The following is a 21110-nucleotide window of genomic DNA, read 5'->3' on the forward strand; positions in this document are numbered from 1 at the left end:
CTTTTCAGAGTGAGGCTTTAGAGCTGAACTTAAATCTGTTTGTCTTTTCTATTTTCCAAATCTTACATGGGACAAAGAATTCCTACCTCATGATAGCTAGGTAACACCAAACCAATGGCTGTTCCCAGAAAACCTGGATGCAGAAGTGCTTCCAGTTGAAAAGCAGTGTATAGCTTCTCCCAGATTTGTTGTTGCTGATTTGAAACTCCTTCCAAGGTGGCACATCAACAAAACACAGACAAAAATGTGGCCTTATATTATTTAACCCAAAAAGAAAGGCTTTGCCCCAGATGGCCTAGTGTGACCCAGTACACAATGAGTTCTCACTGCTGGCCCAGAGACTGATTGCAATTGTCTTGTTCTTTTTATGCCACTCTTCTTTAAGTCACTGTTGTTTCCATAGTATTAACATACACGGTTCAGCATTTAAGGACTGAGTATTACATAAACCCCTTCTATATGGCAGTGTTTTATTACTGTTTGTTTCCATCTGTGAAAAACACCAATCACTTGTTTTTAAAATGTTAAAAGTGGAATAATAATAAAATAGCTATAAAAATAGCAATATAATTAGAGTAATAATAATTTGGACAATTTGGATTAGGACAATATGAGACAATAGAAACAAAGAGTTATGGACAGTTCGGGTACCTCTTTCTGGGCAAAATAAGCCCAAGAAAGGACCCACGTTAACAGAGGATTAACCCTTAAAAGCAACAGCCTGTTGCATATTCATACATCCCATACATGATGCATAAATTCCACTCAAACACAGGATTCTGTCTGGTCAGTGTCAGCTTCTTCCTCTGAATCCTGACAGCGTCTTCAGGACTGAGCGAGGCAGAAAGAAGTTCATTTCTTCTGATAAGAGGACAATAAATTCTTTTTCTCTGAAAGATTTAGGTGTCCTGTGGCTGCTACCTCGGTGCGAGTCCTTTCTTTAAAAAAAAGTATCTTACATAGCATAGTTTCTATTTTAACATTATGTTAGAAAGGAAAACTATATTTACCACGCTACTTAAGAAAATTAATACAGCATAACTTTCTAACATAACACATATAATACTCATTTTAATATTTGCGAAAAGCCAATCATAAAATACGCATTTTTCACACATCCTAAATAAAACCTCATTTTTCCCCCTCCTCTGCAGTCTAATTTTCTGTGCCTGTGTGATGGGAGGGAATGGGGAATGGGGGTGGCAGTCCGGGAAGGGGTTGCGTGCAGCGCGGGGCGGCCCTTCCGCCGCGTCACGGGAAGGGGCGGCCGCGGCCGCGGCGCCCGCTTCGAAGCGGGACGGGATGGAGAGCGGGGCGGCGGCGGGTCCCGTGGCGGGTCGGTTCCCGTTCCCCTACACTCCGTACCGCATCCAGGAGCAGTTCATGGAGGCGCTGTACGGCGCGCTGGAGGCCGGCCGGGTTGGCATCTTCGAGAGCCCCACGGGCACGGTGAGATGGCGGGACCGAGCCGCGGATGCGGCCGAGCGGGGCCGCGGCGGTGGCGGCAGCGCTGCTCACCTTGTCGGCTCTTCGTGACAGGGAAAATCGCTGAGCCTCATCTGCGGGGCCCTGGCGTGGCTCCGGGACTGGGAGGAGAAGCGGCGGCAGGAGGAGGCGCGGCTGCTGGCGCTCGGGGCCGGCGGGCAGGACGCGCCGAGCCCGCAGCAGGCGCGGCCGGAGAGCGCGGACACGGCCGGGCAGCCGGACTGGGTCACGGCCTTCGTGCAGAAGAAGGAGGAGCGGGACATGGTGGACAGGCTGAAGGTGGGGAAGCGCTCGTGTGTAGAGGACGGGTGAAATAACGAGGAAGGGATGGGGAGGGCTGATGTCACACAGACACAGCATGGCTGGGGCTGGTGGGGACCCGTGGGGTCACCTAGAACAGCCTCTCTGCTCCAGCGCGGTAGCCGGTGTCCAGGAGCCTTTTAGCATCTCCCAGGAAGGGAACACCAACTGTTCTGTAGCCTGGATGGTGAGTGGAGAACACGAGAGGCAAATTTGGTGGTGGTGTGCCTTGCCTGCAGGTTGCCCAAGACAGGAAACTGTATTGCTTTGAGCAGAGTAACACTCAGTAGGCGAGCACTGCAGGAGAACGGCACCTGTACCGGCAATTTTGTTTCCATTAGTCTTTTTTCTATGCCCAGAGCATAAGTAGTGATACCAGGGGTTGAGGACTAAATCCACTTAATCCTGCCTACACTCTGCCATTTTTGTAGGAAGACCAGATCAGAAGGAAAAAGCGAGAAGATCGTCTTGAGAAAATTCGGCAAAACATGCAGTTAAAATACGCAGCAAAGAGGAAGGTGAGTTACTGCACAGAGATCAAAACTTTCTGTTTTGGTTACCTTCAGTATTGTTCATGTTTGCTTATGGAAAAGTCACACTGACTTTTCCAACCCACCTGTTTGAGGAGCTCTTTATATGAGGGTTCTGCAATTGGTCATCTGAAATTATTTGTTAAATTTTCTTTTGAAAGTACAGATGTGAAAAACACTTTGTGCATTGATAATTTCCTGTGACAGTTTTTGTGTGTGGGCAGAAAATATGTGTGTTCTGACTGCTTTCTGGCTTTCTGTTTTTCTTTTAAAAGCTTTAATACTCAAAGGCTTTTTTTTGAAAGATCTCTGTTTTATGAACATGTGTGAACAGTCTGTACTTCTGGAATAAAAATGGTATTAAAATTCACAGATACATATTTCCTTTAATTTAGGTGCATGAACTGGTCTCAGTGCTCTTGATGATATTTGATGATATAAGTTATACTTCCCAGAAATGCTTAGTTCAGGTCCCCAAATAGATTTATTATGCTGCCAGGCTATTAATTTCTAGTGTGCTCTATCTCAAATACTGTGTAATGTTTTGGTCAGCTCCTGTCAAAAGGAAATGACAGAAATAGTAAAGAATGGCAAATAAAAAACAAATGGAACAAAGAACATGTCTCTTAAAAGAAGATGAAGAGCATGTGAAATGAGAAGCATGATGAAAATAAAGAAAGCAACTGAGGGAAATATTATGGAGATTTAGAAAAGCAACTGATTCATCTTTTCTGTAGTGCTTACTAACTGCATTTTCTGTATAATTCCATGGTAATAAAATGCTCATTGACATTGGAAGATACTGTTTTGAGATGGAAAAATGAACCTTTCTTTGTCATGACACAAAAGCTAATCAGAAAACTGTTAAACAGTTCAACTGAATTTTTCTAGTTGAGTTAGAGTAGCAGTCATACAACTGGAGAAAAAGCAGCAAGAGAAATCTTGTTCTAAACCAGATGCTGAGCTGATCCTAGCTTTGAGTTAAATGTGCACGGAGTGTTTGATTAGATCCTTACATGTTTGTTTGTTCAGGTTTATTTACACACTGTTTCCTCTCAGGCAGACATCTTTTATGGGCCACTTTAAGCAACTAATAGTGGACTACATGAACATTTCATTTAGGGTCTGTTAGTTCAGCAGGCCTTTTGCAGAGAAAATCCTTCATGTTTCCCCTTCATAGCCATCTGTGTGGGCAAATCTTTGGTTGTTGGTATCAGCTGCCTTCTGTAGAGCTGAACAGCTTCAGCCTTCTGTGAGGGACTGTGCTGTCTTCTGACCTGTTCATGCCATAAAGCAACCCCTGTGCCACTCTCTTTCTGTGTGGGAAATGCTGTGCTTTTCTGTTCCTTCCAGAGATACGAGGAGGATGAGGCAAAGCGCCTTCTTCAGCTCAGCAAGGAGGCTCTTTCACAGGAAGCTGGAGAGGGTGCTCTAGACCAGCTGGATCACAATGAGGAGGAGCTGATTCTTGCTGAATATGAGAGTGATGATGAAAAGAAGGTGGTATCTGGGTAAGGATAGGGAATGAGGGGATTCCGTGCTAAGGAAACATTTTCTGCCTAATTTTTGTCTTCCCCTGATTAAAGAAGTCAAGCAAATTTTATTAAAAAGTGTTTCTCACCTTTTCAAACAGTGTAAGGTGGTGGGGTTTTATGTAATTGGTTGTTTGGGGGGGATTTTAGTTTGATTTTTTTTGGTTTTTTTAAACTTTTGTTAGACTGATCTGAGTGACTTGAAGTGCTTTCTGAGAAAGTGCATCTTAAAATATGTAGCAGTGTCCTGCCCTTATCCATGCCCAGCTTCCCAAAGAGCGCCTCTGGATGCTGAGTTATTGACTCAAGATCAAGTTCCTTGCATTAGAAAAGCAGAACTCAGGACACCAGAGGAAGCTGTCAGTTCTGCAGATTAGCACTAGCATCTTTTGATACTCTAAAGACAGAGATGTTCACATTTCTGAAGACAGAGCTTTGGCATGAAAATCCCATGCACACTTTTCTCTCTCATGCATTTGCTTTATGCAGAAAGCCAGAAGCCATACTTCAGCATTAAAAATCAAACACATTTAAATTACAAATTTATTAATTAGTGTCTAGACATAGCCTTCTGCCTTAAAAATTGAAGAACATTTAAATACTTTTTTGTATGTTGGTAATCTATCAACATTGAACTGCTGTCGCCTTTGAGGAGCTCTATGGCAGCTGAATGCTTTCATGAAGCCCTTCTTTGTGCAATATCTGGAGGGTGGTAAATTGCTTCTAATGGGAAAGGTTTACAAAAATAAATAAATAAGGTCACCAAAAAATAGTATAGCATTGATTAGCTTATGCCTGAGGCTTAGAGGCCCCTCAATCAACAGAAAAAAAATTCTTGAACTTGGAAAAAAGGCACAGCCTAGGAGAGATTTTTTTCTTTAAAGGGAAAGGCTTGAGTTGATTATGCACACTTACACTGTTCTTAAAAAGTTAAATTTTCTTTTACCACCTGAGATGAGTTCTGAGGGTCTTTTTGAGATGACTTACTTGAGACCGCACTCCTGTGGTGGAGCATCATTTGATTCTTACTGTCAGTGGTCTGCTGAAAGGAAACTGAGCTTTCTCTTTTCTTAGGCTGGAAGAAGATGATGATGATTTGGAAGAGGAGCATGTGACTAAGGTGAGATGAGGAAATTAAATAGTGCCACTTCATAGAATAGTGTAGGAGAGAACAGAATGATGGCTTCCTTGCACCTTTCCAACAGGCAGTACAGGCAGTACAGAAGGATTTAGGAGCTAGCTTCCAAAACCTGCCAGGTTTGTTGATAAAGACAACTAGTTCTGCTGTGCTCATCTCCTTCTGGACTACGCCACCTGCCTAAGCACTTGCTTTGTTTTTGCTGTGGCTTGCTGTAAAAGCACACAGCAATAAATAGTTTTTTATTACTCTCCTGTGGTGAGTCCCTGTTTTATAGGGACCTTGTAAAATTAAATGGCAACAAAAACAAATGCAGAGGAGAAAACAAAGATGGGGCTTTTGGCCTCAGCACTTTTAAGGTGACACTCAAACATGTGCTTTCCCTTGTGCTTTTGAAAGCTTGAGCAAGGTGAACCTTGCTGAAGTGCTTGGCTGCTTCCTTATAGGACTGGTCATAGGTAGGGATTGGCTTCCATATTCTTGTCTTCCCTTGGTTCTTCCTCACTCAGATCTACTACTGCAGCCGCACTCACTCCCAGCTGTCCCAGTTTGTGCGGGAGGTGCAGAAGAGTCCTTTTGGCAAAGACACACGTCTGGTCTCCTTGGGATCCAGGCAGGTACGTGCTGGTGTTCTCAGGGACCCAGAACTCATTGCCAGGAGCTGTGTGGATCTGGTGCCACAGAAGTCACCTTGGGGACTGGCTGAGTCTCCTGTTGAAAAACTAAGGCAGCCATAGGTCACAACACAGATTTGTGTGATGTACGTTTTTCTGTGAACTCTGTTTTGGTCATTTATCCTTTGATGTAAATACAAGAATATGTTTTACCTTTTCTAATATGGAGCATTACAGATGTCTGAGTCACTGAGAAGGTGCTTCTCTTAGTAAACTAGTACTTCTGGCAGCATTTTTTTAGAAGCTGTTGTATAGCAGTGAGCCCTCTTTTTCTCTTTTCTCCTAAGTTTCTGTGAGTTTTGAGCATATTTGTAGCAGTTAGTATGTACAATGTCTAAGTGGTAAACTTTTCATTTTTGGAGTCTGGCCTGAGATTGCTTTAAAGAAAAGCTTTCATTTTACAGCAGGGGGTGCACGTGGGGGCACTCAGCTGTGAATTGACTCCCTTCCTCTTCCTCTCTTTGCATGTGCCAGAATCTGTGTGTGAATGAGGAGGTGCGACGCCTGGGCGCTCTCCAGCTCATCAATGACCGCTGCATGGAGATGCAAAAGAACAAACATGGTAAAAATGCTCCTAGCCTGGGGAAGCAATTCTCATAAAGGTGTCATGAGAGTGTGGAGACAGTGGGCACTGCCAGTCAGTTCTAGCAAGAGTGGTAGAAGCTTGAAAATGACAGGTTGGAGGAACAGGAATCCTTGGTGCTTTTCTTGATCTCCAGGCTATGCTGAGATCAGAATAAATTTTCTGAGTGTCTTAAACTGGTCACGACTTCTGCACAGAAAGATACTTGTGTTTGTTAACTCAATGCTAGAAAAGTTGGAAGATGTCACATACTAAATCTAACTGGCAAGAGTAGTGTTTGCTGTGAAGATGGAAATGTTACTGCTGAATAATTTAAAAATAGGGAATACACAGGACAAAGCTTGCTTTGAAATCCATGAGGTTCTGCAAAGTGGTTATTCTAGGCTGTTGTGTGTCTTGCTAATAGCTTTCTTTTGATTTCTGCTGTTAGAAAAGAAGAGCAATGAGGAGAATGAGGGGAAGAAGAGACGTGTGAGTCGCACCGTGTGCCCATTTTATTCCTTTGAGCAAATGCAGTTTCTCCGTGATGAAGTTCTGGTGGAAGTGAAGGATATTGAGCAGTTGGTGTCCTTGGGAAGGGAGACCAAAGCCTGCCCATATTACGGGAGTCGATTCGCTATCCCTGCTGCTCAGGTAAGGTGTAAGAGTTTTAGTGGCATTAATGCCAGGCACTCTACTGTGAATGAACTGATGGCCTGCTCCCTCTAGTACTGTTACTTAGACTGCGGGAGTCTGTAAACAGGCTGTGTTTCTGCCAGCTGTAGTTTTGCTCAGAAAACTAAGGAAAATGAGAATTCCCATCAGAAGTTCATAAGGATGCTGTATCTCTCAGCATTTCGAAATACTTGAGCAGTTCAGCAAGTGTGAGGCAATACTGACATACAGGTGCACTCTTAGCTCTTACACCTCTCTTCTTCCTTGCTTGGTTCTCTCTGAAGACATGCTTTCAGTGGTCCAAAGGAGATTTAGAAGGTAACCTGAGCCCATATGCAATTGTAGCATAATCATTTCTCTTCAACTTACATCCCAGTGCCCCTCTCAAGCATGTGCTCCTGGTTTTGTTTTTACTTTTCCCATAAGAAGAGTAAGTCACTTGGCTGAATTCTGCATGGCCCTCTGATATGGGCTGTTAAGAGTGGTTGTAGAATGCCTTTAAGTTTGTAAGGATTGGAATCAGGGCAGTGTGTGCCTCTCCTGTAGCTGGTGGTGCTGCCTTATCAGATGCTTTTGCATGAGCCTACCAGGAATGCTGCTGGCATCAAGCTGAAGGACCAGGTTGTGATCATTGACGAGGCCCACAACCTCATAGACACCATCACCTGCATCCATAGTGCCGAGGTCAGCGGCTCTCAGGTGAGTCACAGCCTGGCCTGCTACTGGAGAGGGAACTCTGCTTCCAGCAGTGCTCTTTCTTCTCTCCTTTATAACAACAGCTTCTGCTTTCTGTTTGTGCAGCTGTGCTGTGCCCACTCCCAGCTGTCACAGTACATGGAGCGATACAGGTGAGCATCTTGGGGAAAAACAGCAGAGGCAAGGTCTGTGGATGCCTTGGCTTGCCCCATGGCTGCAGGGTCTTGCTTGCTTTTCCCCAGTGGAAAGTTACTGGATTAAGAGTTCTGCAGATGAAAAGACACTTGCTTCATTCTCTCTGTCTAGAGTCCGTCTAAGTCAGACTCGTGGGGCTGGTATTAAACAGCAAGAAGGGGATGCCCTGAGGATTCTGTTTTCCCCTTATACACTCAGTTCCTTTCCCAATATCTCCCTCTAATCACTTCTACTTTGTGATGCAGTTTCAAAGGATTCAGTTTTTCATGTCTCTCCCTTAGTCTTTCATTGTGCTGACGGGCATAATGTTAGAAGCAGGATGCTCTGAGCAGGAGGAAGCTGTATGTGGGTTTTGGCTCTGCATCTTGCTATCCCTGCAGTGGCTGATTGTTGTGTTCCATGATAATAACTCTGAATGTTTGGAGCAGTATTGCAACAGGGTCTTGAGGCATCAGTGCCATTGTAATAAACCAACTATAATTAATATGCAGGAGAAGTGCAGTGGTAGGAGCAGTGGGGGGAGCATGGGTAAATGCTTTGGGATGACCTTGGGCAGGATATCCAGATGACTGTGCCTGTCACAAACGGGAAGAAGGAACTTGGAAAAAATCTTAGTTCCTGATTCTCCAAAATGAAGAAGAGTTCATGTGCTTGTTTCTGCAGCTCATCTGCTTTGGTTAGTCCCTAAAGAGTTTTTGGGGCCTAAACATGTCTCATTTTTCATAGGAAACGTTTGAAGGCAAAGAACTTGATGTACATTAAGCAGATCCTGTATTTACTGGAGCAGTTTGTGGCTATGCTGGGGGGTAAGCAAACCTTTTATGTCTCCAGGGATAATGATAAACTCTAGTTAGTACTTCCTCAGGACACTGTCCCCCTTCCTCCTCTGCAGAGACTGCAGGGAAGTGTTGCTTATCTATAGGTTCAGATGCCAGTAGTTTTATTTTGCAGGCTGGTTTGTACGTGGGGAAGTTGACTGATGTCTGCTGGAACCCTTCTCTTTGTTTCACTAGCTTAGGGGCAGCAGATGACATTGCAAGTTGGTAGAGGCACTTTCCTTTTCTGGGTGGTTTTGAGATCCAGTTGAAGTGGGGATGATGTAAGATGCTAAGTGAGGAATACAGCAGATGTATAACATGTATAACAGTGTAGCACAAGAACTGCATGAAATAAATCTCCAGGTCATCTGGTAGCAAGGCCTCTGTGTGTCAGCATGCATCTGCAGAGTGAATCTTTCTTGAGTGGTGCCTTTCCTTTGTGAGAAAATATTTTGCTTTTTGATTTTAGGTCCACAGGAATTTGTAGGGCTCTTTCCTTTTCTCCAGTGATCTGTTTGCTAGACCTTAGTGTGTCTTGAGGAGGGCATGTCCTAAGTTCATACAGAACTTCCTCCATGCCAGGGGAAATGCAGCCCTTTGGGGCAGAGGCTGCAAAATGAGATGTGAGCTCGGTGTTAAACCCTAGGACATAAAATGCAGTGAGTGGCAGCAATTAATCCTGTTCTGGCTGTTGGACTCTGGGCATGTAGGTGTCCTTAGGTTTTTCCCCTCCTCCCAGCTGCCTGCCAGCTCCCTGCTGCTGCACTGGGGAGGGCTGAGAGATGCATTGCAGTCCCTTCCCTGATGAGTACACAGGGTGTGAGCATTTCTGATCCCCCACCCTACCTGCTGCTTCCTGCCAGAGAAGCAATGTAGGTGGTGTTCCTTAGGATGCAGCAGCACACTTGTTCCACAATGTAGGGCTACTCTAGGGCAAATAAAAACTGAGTGGGAGCTGGTGTTTTGTCTGTATAGCTACATTTTGCAGATGTTACTTCTTGGGTTTTTTATGCACTGTACCCCTCAAGCTCAGTCTTTAGTTTCTTGCTTAATTTTGAGATACATTAAAGCCTTCCTTGAATTGGTTTCATGCTTTACAGGTAATGTGAACCAGAATCCTGGAAGTCAGGCAGTTTCCCAAACAGGTAAGACTGGAGTGAACTCCAGGGGTATGGAGCTATCAGGCAGGGTCATGGGTGTGGGCAGTAAGGGGTGCAGGCACAGCAGCAGCCAATAATTTCTTTTCCCCTTCTCTCTTTTCTTTCAGGGACAGTACTAAAATCCATCAATGACTTTCTATTTCAGAGCCAGATTGACAATATCAACCTCTTCAAGGTAATGCAAATGTTGGGGCACAGGTGGTGGTGACTTTTTGAGATTATTGTGTGAGAGCTGGAAGTAGAGCCAAGGCCCATGCTTTCTAACTGTCTGTAAGGCAAAGCTGCACTGTTAAGGGCTGTGGATGCAGAAATTCTGCTGCTCCAGTAACCTAACTTTCCCCATTGAACCTCCAAACACAGCAGTTGAACACTGTGTGTTTCCACTCTGGAATGCCATCGTAATAAACTCTGGTCTGGCTGGTGGTGCCCACGAAGAGCTGTGCACCTCTGCCCAAGAGCACAGCAAGTGACAGCTTTGCTGGACAGGGATCAAGGACAGCAGGATGGGAGAAGGGATGCTGAATGCCAGTTCATTTTCCTGTCTTCCCTCCAACAGGTTCAGCGGTACTGTGAGAAGAGCCTTATCAGCAGGAAGGTACTTGCCCTGAGGTTTCATGGTCAGCAGTGTTCCAGTGCTGTTCCACACCTGCAGTTTGAGATGGAAGATGTAGCAGCTGGGTGGGAGCTTGTGTTCTCCATCCTGTTCTGCAAACAAACTGGTTCCTATAAAAAATCATATATGGGCAGATTAACTCTTGCTTATCCAGAAAAAAAATACAATGTGGTTTACCCTGGTATTGCAGAGGGTGCCAATTCTGTGCTGCTTGGCCTCAAAATTTGCCAGCCAAGTAGGCTGCATTGCAGTGAAAGAACAGACATCAGAAACTTGTTTTGCTTTTTATTCAGTGGGTGTAGAAAAGTAATGGGAGCTGATACATTCTGATTAGGCTGGTTTGTGAACACCTACTGAGGAATTTAATTTGTGGCAGATCAGCAAACCTGCCTTTATCTTCTCTGATTCCTGCTGTTGGTAGTCTTAGTATTTCTGGCATTTGTTTGGCAGCTCTTTGGGTTTGTGGAGCGATATGGGGGCCCTGCCTCAGCTGTGAAGACCAACAAGGAGAACCAGAAGGTGGCTGGTTTGCAGGACTTTCTTCTGACCCTTCAGCAGGGATCTGATAAGGAGGGTGAGTTCAGGCATCCTCTCCTTGTGCATCTGTGGGCAGAGTGAGGATGTGGAACCCACATCTCTCTGCATGAGGAAAGGGTGGAGGCAGATGTGCAGAATGAGAGACTGAAGAAGGTGTCCTGCATGGTTGTTTTTTAACAGGTCTCTCTAGCTGACCTAGGCAACTGTACATTGGATTAGTTGAGGTCCCTTTCAAGCTGAGTAATGTAATTCCATGTTCACACCACATGCACTGAAGCTTTGCACTTCTGTGACCTCCTGGCTCTGGGACCTGAGTTACTGGGTGTAGTAGCTTTGCTTAGTGGTGCCATCCACAAAAATCAGATTTTTTTTAATTTTTTTTTTAAATTTAGCAATGAGACAGAATTTGGGTTTTCCCCTTTAATGGGTATTTATTCTCTGCCTCCATATGTAGGTATTGTGTTCCTGTAGAGCATGTTTTGTGCTTAACCCCTGTCTTTAGAAGTGTGACCTCCTTTACCCCTGTCTTTAGAAGTGTGACCTCCTTTCTTTTTTGGGCCAGCAGGTACCCCCCAGAGCCCTCCCATGGAGGCTGAGCATGACCAGCTCCGAACTGCCTCTCCACTGATGCAGATTGAAGGATTTCTCTCAGCCCTCACAAATGCAAACCAAGATGGCAGAGTCATTATCAACAGGCAAGGTACTGGAAAGGGTGAGCTGGAGAGGGTGGCATGAGTCAGTCACAAGCAGGGTGCTTCACTGGCACTGAAGGAGGAGATATAAGAGTCTCTGGGAAATCTGGAACCTGCATTTGTGCCATCTGTGATGTGGGCTGGCACGCTTGGTCTGTCTGAGGATGCTTATGACCCCAAGGGGATTTTTAACCATGGGCATTGGGGCCAGAGTTTGCAGAGGCCTGCTCCCACTTGGGATGTCAGGTTTTGTCCTGCAATTTACCTCACCTGTTGTACAGCTTCAGGGAGATTAGGAAGCAGAAGGTAACTTCCAGGTTGGCATTACCTGCTGCTGCCTCTGTCTGTGTTGAACAGCAAGTCTTTACTTTGAGAGGTGGGTACCTGCCAGAGTGCCCAGGTCGGGAGGGAGAATCTCTCATATCCCTGAGTATGTGTCACAGCTCCCTCCTGAATGCTCTTCTTTCCTTTTCTCAGGCACAGTTGGTCAGAGCAGCCTCAAATTCCTCTTGCTGAATCCAGCTGTCCACTTTGCCAAGGTTGTGGAAGAATGCCGTGCTGTCATCATTGCCGGAGGCACCATGCAGCCGGTGAGGGAATAAGGATGCTGTGCTGGGCTCTGAGCAGGTCGGTGGTGCTATCTGCAAGCCGGGGTGCAAAGAGAGCAGCCAGGCTGAGCCCGTGGTAGGTTGGAATTAGTGCGGGGAGCAGTGGGAGGAGGTGGTGATGCCATCCTCACCCTGCAGGGCCAGGGCTCGCACCGGGACCGCGCCACGGGGGTTTGCAGGGTCGGTGCCGCTGTGTGCGGGCAGAGGGCGCTGCCGCTCCTCTGCTGGGCCGGGCGCGGGCTGCGCTCTGCCAGCCGCGCTGATGCTGCTGGTGTAGAGGTTTTTGGGACACTGGTACTTCACTTGTCTTTGTTTTGTGGATCTTAGGTGGCTGATTTCCGAGAGCAGCTGCTGTGCTGTGCTGGTGTGGACCCTGCCCGTATCGTGGAGTTCTCCTGTGGTGAGTGTGCAGTGCTGGCAGGGAGGGCTCAGCAGGGCAAGGGCTGCCGTTTGCCTTTAGGACTATTCTGTCAGCACTCAAAGCAATGTGGCATCTTTCCTAAAAATCAGGGCAGCAAAGGGGTGTGAGTTCCCTTTCACTCTGAGCTTCCCCTGTGGTGTTGACTGGTATTAGCAGGCAGTGTGCCATGCTTTCCTCCCAGGGGCTGAGAGGATGGAAGTTGGAGCAGATGAGTGACTTAGGCACTTTGGCTTAGCCAGGCAAACGTTTGCCTCTGTCACTAGAATGCTATTAAAGTCCTTCAGCTCATGGGGTTTGTGCCAACAGCAGTGATGTTGACTCTCCCTACTTGTTTTTGTCCCCAGGACATGTGATTCCTCCAGAAAATATTTTACCCATCATCCTCTGCAGTGGTCCTTCCAACCAGCAGCTGGAGTTCACTTACCAGACCAGAGACCTGCCTCAGATGGTCAGTTTGTCCTTTGTTGCCTTCCTTGGGATCTCTTTTTTGCTTCACATGCTTATATTTCAGAGCAGGCTACACTCTGTGTTTAAGAGGGGGGCTGAGCAAAAGCCATGGCAAAGGAAATCCCAAACCACAGAAGCAGCTGAAGGTGTTTTGGCACATCTTCCTTCTTCCTGTGGCAGGCCAGTGGGCACCCAAGGCTAGACACTAGGTCTGCTCTGCCCCTGCTGAATCTCAAGCAGATGTGCCAACCAGCTCTCAGTATCTGTTCTAATGGGACAACTTCCATCCACTGAGGCAAACCTTCCTCTCCTGAATGACCACGGCTCCACAACCACAACAGAAACCCTGGGCTAGGGAAGCAGGCCAAGCAGTGAAGAGCTTTTTAGTGATGCCCAGCTCCCCATGGGAGTTCTCACAGACCTGGCATATTTCCCACATTTTTTCCTCCCCTAAGGCATGTCATAAGGAAGGTGTGATCCTGGGATTGAGCAGAGAATTGGAGCAGCATTAGCTGGGGCTCCTGTCAGCTGCAATGTGCTCTAATCTCTCTTGCAGATGGATGAGACAGGTCGAATCCTTTGCAACCTGTGCAATGTGATCCCAGGAGGTGTGGTGTGCTTCTTCCCCTCCTATGAATACGAGAAGCAGGTGTATGGACACTGGGAGAAGTCAGGGCTGCTCTCCCGCCTGGCAGCCAAGAAGAAGGTGATTGTGCAGCCAGGGCAGTTGGGACTTGCCATGGAGGTGTCAAAACCCAAACAATTGCATATGCATTATGGACCTCTCTCTGAGTTGTTCCCATGGTCTGTGCAGCAGAGCAGAATGGATGTTTATCCAGCTAATTCCTCCAGGAACGAATAAATTACACTTCCTGGGTGGCTGAGCACCGAGCTGCAGTCTAAATGAGATTGATTGCAGCTATACATCCTTGAAGTGCACACTCAGTGTAGTGGCCATGGGGCAGACAGTCTTTGCTATCCACAGCCAGCAGGCTTGTTCTCTTGTGGCTGGGAGGGGCTGTTCAGGTTGAGCTCCTACAGGGAATTGTTTTTCCCAGGCTCATCTGTTTGTCCCTTGAGCCCAGACCAGCACAGCCAAGGGCTAGGCAGAGTGAGACAACAGAGCAGTTCATAAGACAAATGGCATTTTGCTGTCTGCCAGAAGTAGAGATGAGAACTGGAAGACAAGCAGTGGTGACTCCTGTTGAAGGAGCAATGAGAAATTAAATAGGGAGATCACTGCAAATATGAAGTCTTTGCAATGACTCTCTCAGGTATTTGAAAGCTGGGTATTTGAAGTCAGGCAGTTCAGGTTGTGGTGCAGGGATCTTGGATCATATGTGCCAGGGGAAAGAAAAATTACAAATACCCTGGCTGTGACTTGTGTGTACCAAAAGTTAAACAACTTACCACAGTCCCAGATATCTCATAGCTTTGACGATTCTTGGCATTCTGACACATGGGGGCAGTCTGTAGGTTTTTGGGTGGAAGCACTGTGCTTCATTTTCTCTGTGTTTCTGGAGTTACCACTCTTGAGTGCCTTTCAGCTGTGTCATGTCAGGGTCCCAGTGCTCTGACTGGTTCCTCCAATGCTTTGGGCCACACACAGTTTGTTCCAAATTTCAACTCCAAATTGTTCTTGTTTTGCCTTTGCAGTCTCCAGCAAATTGGATATGCATTAGCAAGGCAATTGGGTGTAAGTGCAGCAAATGAGACTTTCAACTGCCCACACACAAGATCAAATCTTAGCAGGGGAAGGTTCAAGGCTTTCCTGAGGTTGCTGTGGTGAGATCACACTGAGATTATACAAATCACACAGGGAAAGTTAATTTAAATCAGAAGCTTCAATAGCTGCTTTTCAATAAGTTAGTTTTGCCTTGTATTTGTAATTGCCAGTTATTTTTCTACTGAAAGACTGATTTTGACTGGTAAAATTTTACCTTACTACTTGCTAACGAAAGGAAAACACATTCTGTAGGTTCTTTACTCTTACACAGAAGGTAGATGTTGGACCTCTTGTTTATTAGGCAATCTACTTGTGTTTTAGGCCAAGGTACAGCACAGCTTAATTAACTGCAGAGGTTTTCAGTAACTAATTAGGTGTGATAGAATAACATAAAGATGTACTACTTTATTTATGCTTTGCATGAAAAGTTAATTTATTCACTAGGCAAGGGGAGCCCCTGCTTGGAATTAACTGATGATTCAAATTGATTGGTCCTGTCCCTGTCCTCCAAGACCTTGCAGCTGTAGAGTCTCCTGACTCCAGAGGGTCTTGGTTCATAGGTGCAAGAGGTGCGCATGGCTTTTTTGTCTCTCAGCTTTTCGGATGATTTGTAACTTCTTGCAGTATTGAACAAGTCTCCCAATGCTGAAAGGGAATGTTGGAGGGGCAGGAGCAGCTTCTTCTCCCTTCAGAGCCCAGCTAAAAAGAGCTATAGTGCATTTTCAGGGTGGAAGAAAGTTGGTTAAATTAGTTTTTCAGGCAATTTTCCCTTGCATGACCTCAGTTCCATATGTTGTTTAATGGCCTGGGGGTAAAATGATTTGCTTTCTTTAAACTGTTTGCTTCCTGTTGCTGTGTTGCTGAACTGATGAACTGTTCCTGACAGATCTTTCAGGAGCCTAAGAAAGCCAACCAGGTGGAGCAGGTGCTAGTGGAATATGCCAAATGCATAAAGGTAAGCTGAGCAGACAGTCTGGTGGGAGTGTGGCAGCCCAGCAGGTATGGGAATGCTGCAAAGGAGGGCGCTTTTATCAAGGACAGAGGGCTCTAGCCTAGGTGTGGGAGTGTTTCTGAAGCACAGAAATGTTCCCTGCTCTGGTTTAAGTTGCTGGTCCCTCTCCTGCAGCGCTGCAGCCAGACAGGAGGACAGATGACAGGGGCCCTGCTGCTTTCTGTAGTTGGAGGCAAAATGAGTGAAGGGATCAATTTCTCTGATGACCTGGGAAGGTAAGGTGACTGCTCCTTGGAAAGCCAGCTCTGGCTTGTGCTCTAGTGACTCCAAGCATGGTGGGCACATCAGTACTTGCATGGATAGAAAATCCTGGGGAACGTGTGACTTAGCTGATGCTTAAAGCAACAGGAGGGGCTGCTGGGTGATGTAAAACCCACCTGTCAGGCCACTCTTCCTGTGAATAATGCAGTTAGGCTTGCTATGCTGGATAATCCCTTGTTCTGGCACCGTGAATCCCTCTGCAGCTCTGTTCAGCACATGCTTGTCAGACTGCTGTGCTTTATTGTTGCCTTTGGTTTGCAGGGCTGGCTGTCTTTCAGGGGTGCAGTGACCTCTAATTTATCAGTCTATTGGCAAAGTGCCCTAGGATGAGACATTAAGAATAATGCAGTCCTTCCTTGCAGGTGTGTGATTATGGTGGGAATGCCTTACCCCAACATTAGGTCTCCAGAACTCCAGGAAAAAATGACTTGGCTTGACAAAACAATGGTAGGAGCCACTTACAGCTCTGTCTCTTTCAATTCTGCTTTATAGTAATTAAGTTCCCAGCACATGAGCCCCAGAGCTGCCTTCAGAGGTTATTTTCCTTGCGCTTGCCCTCATTTCCCAGACAGTGTGGTACTGAGAGCACAGCCTTCTCCAGGCTGCTCCTGGACAGGTGGCCCTAAACACAGAGGAGGTTTGGTGGAGGGAAGTGTCACCAGGACTTGCTGGCAGCTCTGAGCTCCAAGGGGAGCAAGGACCCTTCAACCCAGAGGGGGTGGCAGGGTGGTAGAAGCTGCTTGCCAGGATCGTTTGTCCTTTCTCATTGCTCACTGGAGGTGCTGTTCCTGAGGACAAGATTTCTGCCTTCAAGGGCACCTTGAGTTGGCTCTTTGTGAACGCTCAACACAGTTTTCTGACTGCAGCCTTTCTTCTGTTCCTCCTTACTCTCCACTTGGGGTCTGCCTGGCTACTGCTCACCCTGCAGGGGTAAAAGTATTTACCTCACTTTGTCAGTAAGAGTGCCCAGTTTGATTTACATCTGCCTTGTGTTCAGACTTGCCTATTTCTTCTTTCCAGCCCAGAGCTGGTGGCCAGGCACCAAGCAGAGTGCTGATTGAAAACCTGTGCATGAAGGCAGTAAACCAGTCGATAGGTAATTCATCCTTCCTTGGACAGGCTGGGGGATACCAAATACACTGAAGGAGGAGGGTAGGAAAAAGGATGCATTATAGATGACGAGAACAAACAATTGACTGGGCCATTCTTTGTTTTTATCCTCTGAACAGGCAGAGCCATTCGCCACCAGAAGGATTTTGCAAGCATCCTGCTCCTGGACCACAGGTACGCACGCCCTGCCATCTTTAACAAACTGCCCCAGTGGATCAGGGAGAGGACCCAGGTGAAACCTGCCTTTGGATCAGCATTTGCTGAGTTAAGAAAGGTCAGAACTCCTCGTATCTTCTGTCCTACCAACACTGTCCCCCATTTGTCCTCATCTGGACCTTTTTAGAGCCTTCCCTTTAGAGTAAGGCCGAGGACAAACTGCCTGGTTTTGTGTTCCCAGTTCCATCGAGGCAAGTTGGATGCTTTGTGATTTGGAGCAGAGAACAGATGGTGTTCATCATTATGACTTACACCTCTGAAGACTAGGTAAAGTAACACAAGTTGCTGCTTTTCTGTACCATGGACTTCATAAAGTCTCTGCCTTCTACCTCCTTTGTGGATATTTACTGTTCAGTATCTGAGTGCTATGATGGTGAGACAGCCTTCAGCACCACAGTCAGGAGGGAAACTGGTTGTAGGTCTCAGGCAGGTGAAGAGAGTAGCAGCAGGCACCTACTTGTTTACAGCTGTTAAGGTTTTATTTAAATTGATTAAATACTTTCAATAAAAACACTCAAGTATGGCGAGTATTATTTAAGTACACTTAAGTATGGGGAGTAATTATTTTGACTGAACACATATGGTTTTTTCCCATCAACCACCAAGTGTAGGAGGCCTGACTGACCAATGCCATCATTGAGCTTTTCACAGGAATTGCAAACTAGCAGGCTACTAATTTATGTCATATTGGAGTAACATAGAGTGGTAATGGAGCAGCTGTGGTAACATTTTTTCTCACCCTCTTTCTACCTTGCTTCAAACAGCGAATAGATTGAAGCAGTTATTCTTACAAGAGGAATAAAGATATGGCTACAATACAGCACTTCTCCTTTGATCATGTTTAAGTACAGGATTGCTCTGCTCTTTTTAACCCCCAAATTTCTGAATTCGAAGTTACTTCTTAAATTTAACTTTTCTGGGGTTCTTTCCAGGGTTATGGGTCAGTGCTGGAGGGCAGCAATAACACCAGGGACAGCTACATAATCCCTCAGCTGTTCCCAGCTACCTCTGTCATCCTGAGCAAGTCTTGTCCCAGGAGCCCTGTTTGCTTCTTTTCCAGTTGCAGCAGCTGGATGCCACCTCTCCAGGCTCTTCACAAGGAAGAAAGTACTTATGGCACAGAGCTGTTACCCGCTCCCTGTATGTTAATTAGCCCCACAGGGAAAGAAACAGCTGCCTCTGAGAAACTTCCATTGTGAGTCACCTGCCCTTTGAGTAGGTCCAAACCCTGTGGTCTGCACAAGCTCTGCCTTCAGGGAGGGGAGCACCTGCTTCTAGCATCTGGTGCCCTCCAGCCTGTGGTGCTGGGCTGTAAGGCTAGACAGTTGGGCTTTTCCTTTACACACTCTTAATTAATGACACTTCCCACTTTTACCAGAGTGAAGGCAGTAAGGACCTGCTTCCTTCAACTTCATGGAAATTTTTCAGACAGCAATAGTTTCACAGGAATACTCAATGGATCCCATCTATGACTCCCAGTCATCCTCATCCTCCTCACCCACGGGCTGCTGTGGGGGTGGGAGGGGTGGTATTGAGTCCGACATACGAGCAAAGGCACCGGCAGGACTGCCAGGAGCATCCGTGTTCCCAGAGGCTCCTGGGCCTTTCCCTGAAATACCTGTGAGAGAAGGAAACCACCAGTGAGTGACACCTGAGGACTACAGACCGAAGAGATTTAGCAAAGGGGAGGGGGAAAGCCATGCTCTCACCACCCAGGTAACCAGAACAGCCAACATGTTTATTGCTGCCATAAACTTTTGCCAAAGTTTAACTACAGCTGCCCCTGAGCAAGTCCCTGCTGTTGTATGCGCAGTGCTGAGGTGTGACCTTCAATCTAAATGCCCCAGAAACCTGCCAAAGCATCTCAAGTGCCCATATGGGCAGTGGGCCCAGCTGCCCAAGCACTGGATTAGAAAAGACACTGCTGTCCCTTTTGCACAGGCAGCTTTCAGGGTCCATGCTCTGAAACATACAAACCCTTCCAGTGCCTCCAGCTGGACTTGAGGTGGAGATTCCTCTGCTCATTCTCTGTAAAGACACTCCCAACTATACCGTGGTACACTGCCCAGGAAAATTTCTGTTCCTGTTTCCAAGGCTGTGGCTGACACAACCTGGGTACCAGGGAGTGCTCTCCCTCTTTCCTAGGGGAAGGAGCAGCCCACATTGCAGTTCAGTACCTTTGCGCCTCAGCACCAGCTTATTGAACAGGTCTGACATCAAATCTCCACCTTGTCCCGTGGCTCTCACTGAAACAGAGCACAAGAAGTCAGTGAAGAAGGATTAGTCTGAGCTAAGCACTATGGCAAAAGCATTTCCCTGCAATACTGCTTTTAGATTAAAGAAAAAACTCCAAACCTCTAATTTTGTATGACACCCCACCACTACAGTCCATTTTCAGGTGAGGAAAACATTAGGCACAGCAGGGTTAATGGCATCTTCTGGGGAAAACCAAGAGTGGAATTCATTGAGGGGCAGTGCATTTGCAGTCTCATTCTGCCAAAGCAGTTCCATCAATCCCCTCCCCAACTACCTCAACCAAGGTACTTAAACTGGTTCAGCCCTGTCCTTCAGGGTTTCATTTGTGTGCGTCCTGTGCATCACATAGAAACTTCTCCACAAGCCCTGGGACAGATGCCTTTCGGGCCAGTGGGGTTTAGCAAGTTCATAGAGCTCTGGCTGAGTGGTGAATACCTGAGACTTCCATCAGCTTGTGAGGAGACAACTCCTTTCTACTCTGTGAGTTCACTGTGCTCCTGACTTGCCTGCCTGCCCCCAGACCCAACACCTCCCCAGCCTGGGCAAGGAAAAGAAGTTCTGCCAAAGAATCTCAGCACCTTGTTCTTGTTCCTTCTGCTTCTTTTTCTCCAGCTTCCTCTCCTTGACACTGCGAAGGTTGGCCTTCCCAATGCCCCCGGCCTGGCGGATGGACTCCAAGAGACTGGCACGCCCAGTGGAGGGGTTTACCACCTCCTTTGGGGCTCCTTGGACTGAAGCTGCAGGGACAGGAAGGACAGGCAGCAGACATGGGTCAGCGCATCAGCTACAGGCCCAGCCAAATTCCCATGGCAAGGGCTACTCCGATACCATGACAGCATCTCATCCCACTGCACATCCTCCCCTTCTGGAAGGCTGGGAAGTCCCCCAAGGACACAGGCTGAAGGCAAGGAGGCTGGTGCAGCTGTGGAGGAGGCCAGCCCTTACCTGCAGGCACTGTGCTGCTGCTCTCCTCGCTGACTGCCTGAGCTGCTTCCAAGGGCGCCGTGGGCTGGGGCAGGGGCGGTGGAGGAGGCACTGGAACTGGCATAACAGGAGGCGGTGGGGGAGGTGGAGGGGGAGGAGGTGGCAATAGCTTAGCATCTTGAAGATCTGAAATATGAAAGAAGTTGTATCTGAAGAGTCCCAGTTTCAGCTCAGAGCTTCACACACCTCAGCAGCAACAGATCAGAGACCTCAGCACCTGCAGCAGAGCACTCCTTCCCTGTGCACTCTCTCTTAACAGCAGGCAGGGGCCAAGGCAAGTGTCTGAGATTTCCCTACTCTCCCTCCCCAGCTGCCTCCCACTGGCACAAGGGCATCCCACCAGGCTGACACACACCCAGTCCTTGCACACTGTGCTCTCTCCTCCCTAGCTATGCATAGAGAGGGGGAGAGAGGTAAAGGGGCTGCAATCAGGCCAGAACTTGAGCAGGTTGCAGCTTTCCC

The 21110-nt window shown here is 47.0% G+C and overlaps 2 protein-coding genes across 6 annotated transcripts in view; one reads left to right on the forward strand and one right to left on the reverse strand.

Moving 5' to 3' along the window:
- Window positions 1-1307: 1307 nt before the first annotated feature.
- DDX11 (DEAD/H-box helicase 11) lies at window positions 1308-20408 on the forward strand. Of its 3 annotated transcripts, XR_014616163.1 has the most exons (27): window positions 1309-1449; window positions 1540-1764; window positions 2217-2303; window positions 3669-3826; window positions 4922-4967; window positions 5495-5602; window positions 6134-6221; window positions 6673-6875; window positions 7443-7595; window positions 7698-7744; window positions 8514-8593; window positions 9706-9750; window positions 9873-9940; window positions 10322-10360; window positions 10829-10952; window positions 11481-11615; window positions 12085-12197; window positions 12543-12615; window positions 12981-13084; window positions 13640-13789; window positions 15696-15764; window positions 15936-16036; window positions 16445-16529; window positions 17103-17178; window positions 17312-17466; window positions 17590-17675; window positions 20277-20408. XR_014616163.1 is itself a non-coding variant. In XM_084206043.1 (26 exons), the coding sequence occupies exons 1-26, from the start codon at window positions 1384-1386 to the stop codon at window positions 17617-17619; spliced, it is 2628 nt and encodes an 875-aa protein (XP_084062169.1). In that variant the 5' UTR covers window positions 1309-1383; the 3' UTR covers window positions 17620-18228. The 3 variants fall into 3 exon arrangements, 2 of the variants coding, with proteins under 2 accessions (XP_084062170.1, XP_084062169.1); XM_084206043.1 differs by lacking the exon at window positions 20277-20408 and having other exon boundaries at window positions 17590-18228; XM_084206044.1 differs by lacking the exons at window positions 17103-17178; window positions 17312-17466; window positions 17590-17675; window positions 20277-20408 and adding an exon at window positions 16862-16975 and having other exon boundaries at window positions 1308-1449.
- The window catches only part of WASHC1 (WASH complex subunit 1), a gene marked incomplete at its 5' end in the record, with an annotated part of 38489 nt that continues 35294 nt past the window's right edge, over window positions 17916-21110 (reverse strand). For all 3 annotated transcript variants that reach the window (XM_084206046.1, XM_084206047.1, XM_084206045.1), the window contains 4 exons: window positions 17916-19026; window positions 19586-19654; window positions 20243-20401; window positions 20610-20774. In XM_084206046.1, coding sequence (XP_084062172.1) covers window positions 18875-19026; window positions 19586-19654; window positions 20243-20401; window positions 20610-20774 — 545 coding nt within the window. In that variant the 3' untranslated portion in view covers window positions 17916-18874. The remainder of the gene's footprint in view (window positions 19027-19585; window positions 19655-20242; window positions 20402-20609; window positions 20775-21110) is intronic.

The sequence above is a fragment of the Fringilla coelebs genome, assembly GCF_963513975.1.
Source record: "Fringilla coelebs genome assembly, chromosome: 5".
NCBI lineage: Eukaryota > Metazoa > Chordata > Aves > Passeriformes > Fringillidae > Fringilla > Fringilla coelebs.

Coding starts and splice junctions, on each gene's coding strand:
- DDX11 (XM_084206043.1), top strand. CDS start 1,384: ATGGAGGCGCTGTACGGCGCGCTGGAGGCCGGCCGGGTTGGCATCTTC. Junction 5,603..6,133: donor TCTCCTTGGGATCCAGGCAG/GTACGTGCTGGT, acceptor TGCATGTGCCAG/AATCTGTGTGTGAATGAGGA. Junction 11,616..12,084: donor AGTCATTATCAACAGGCAAG/GTACTGGAAAGG, acceptor TCCTTTTCTCAG/GCACAGTTGGTCAGAGCAGC.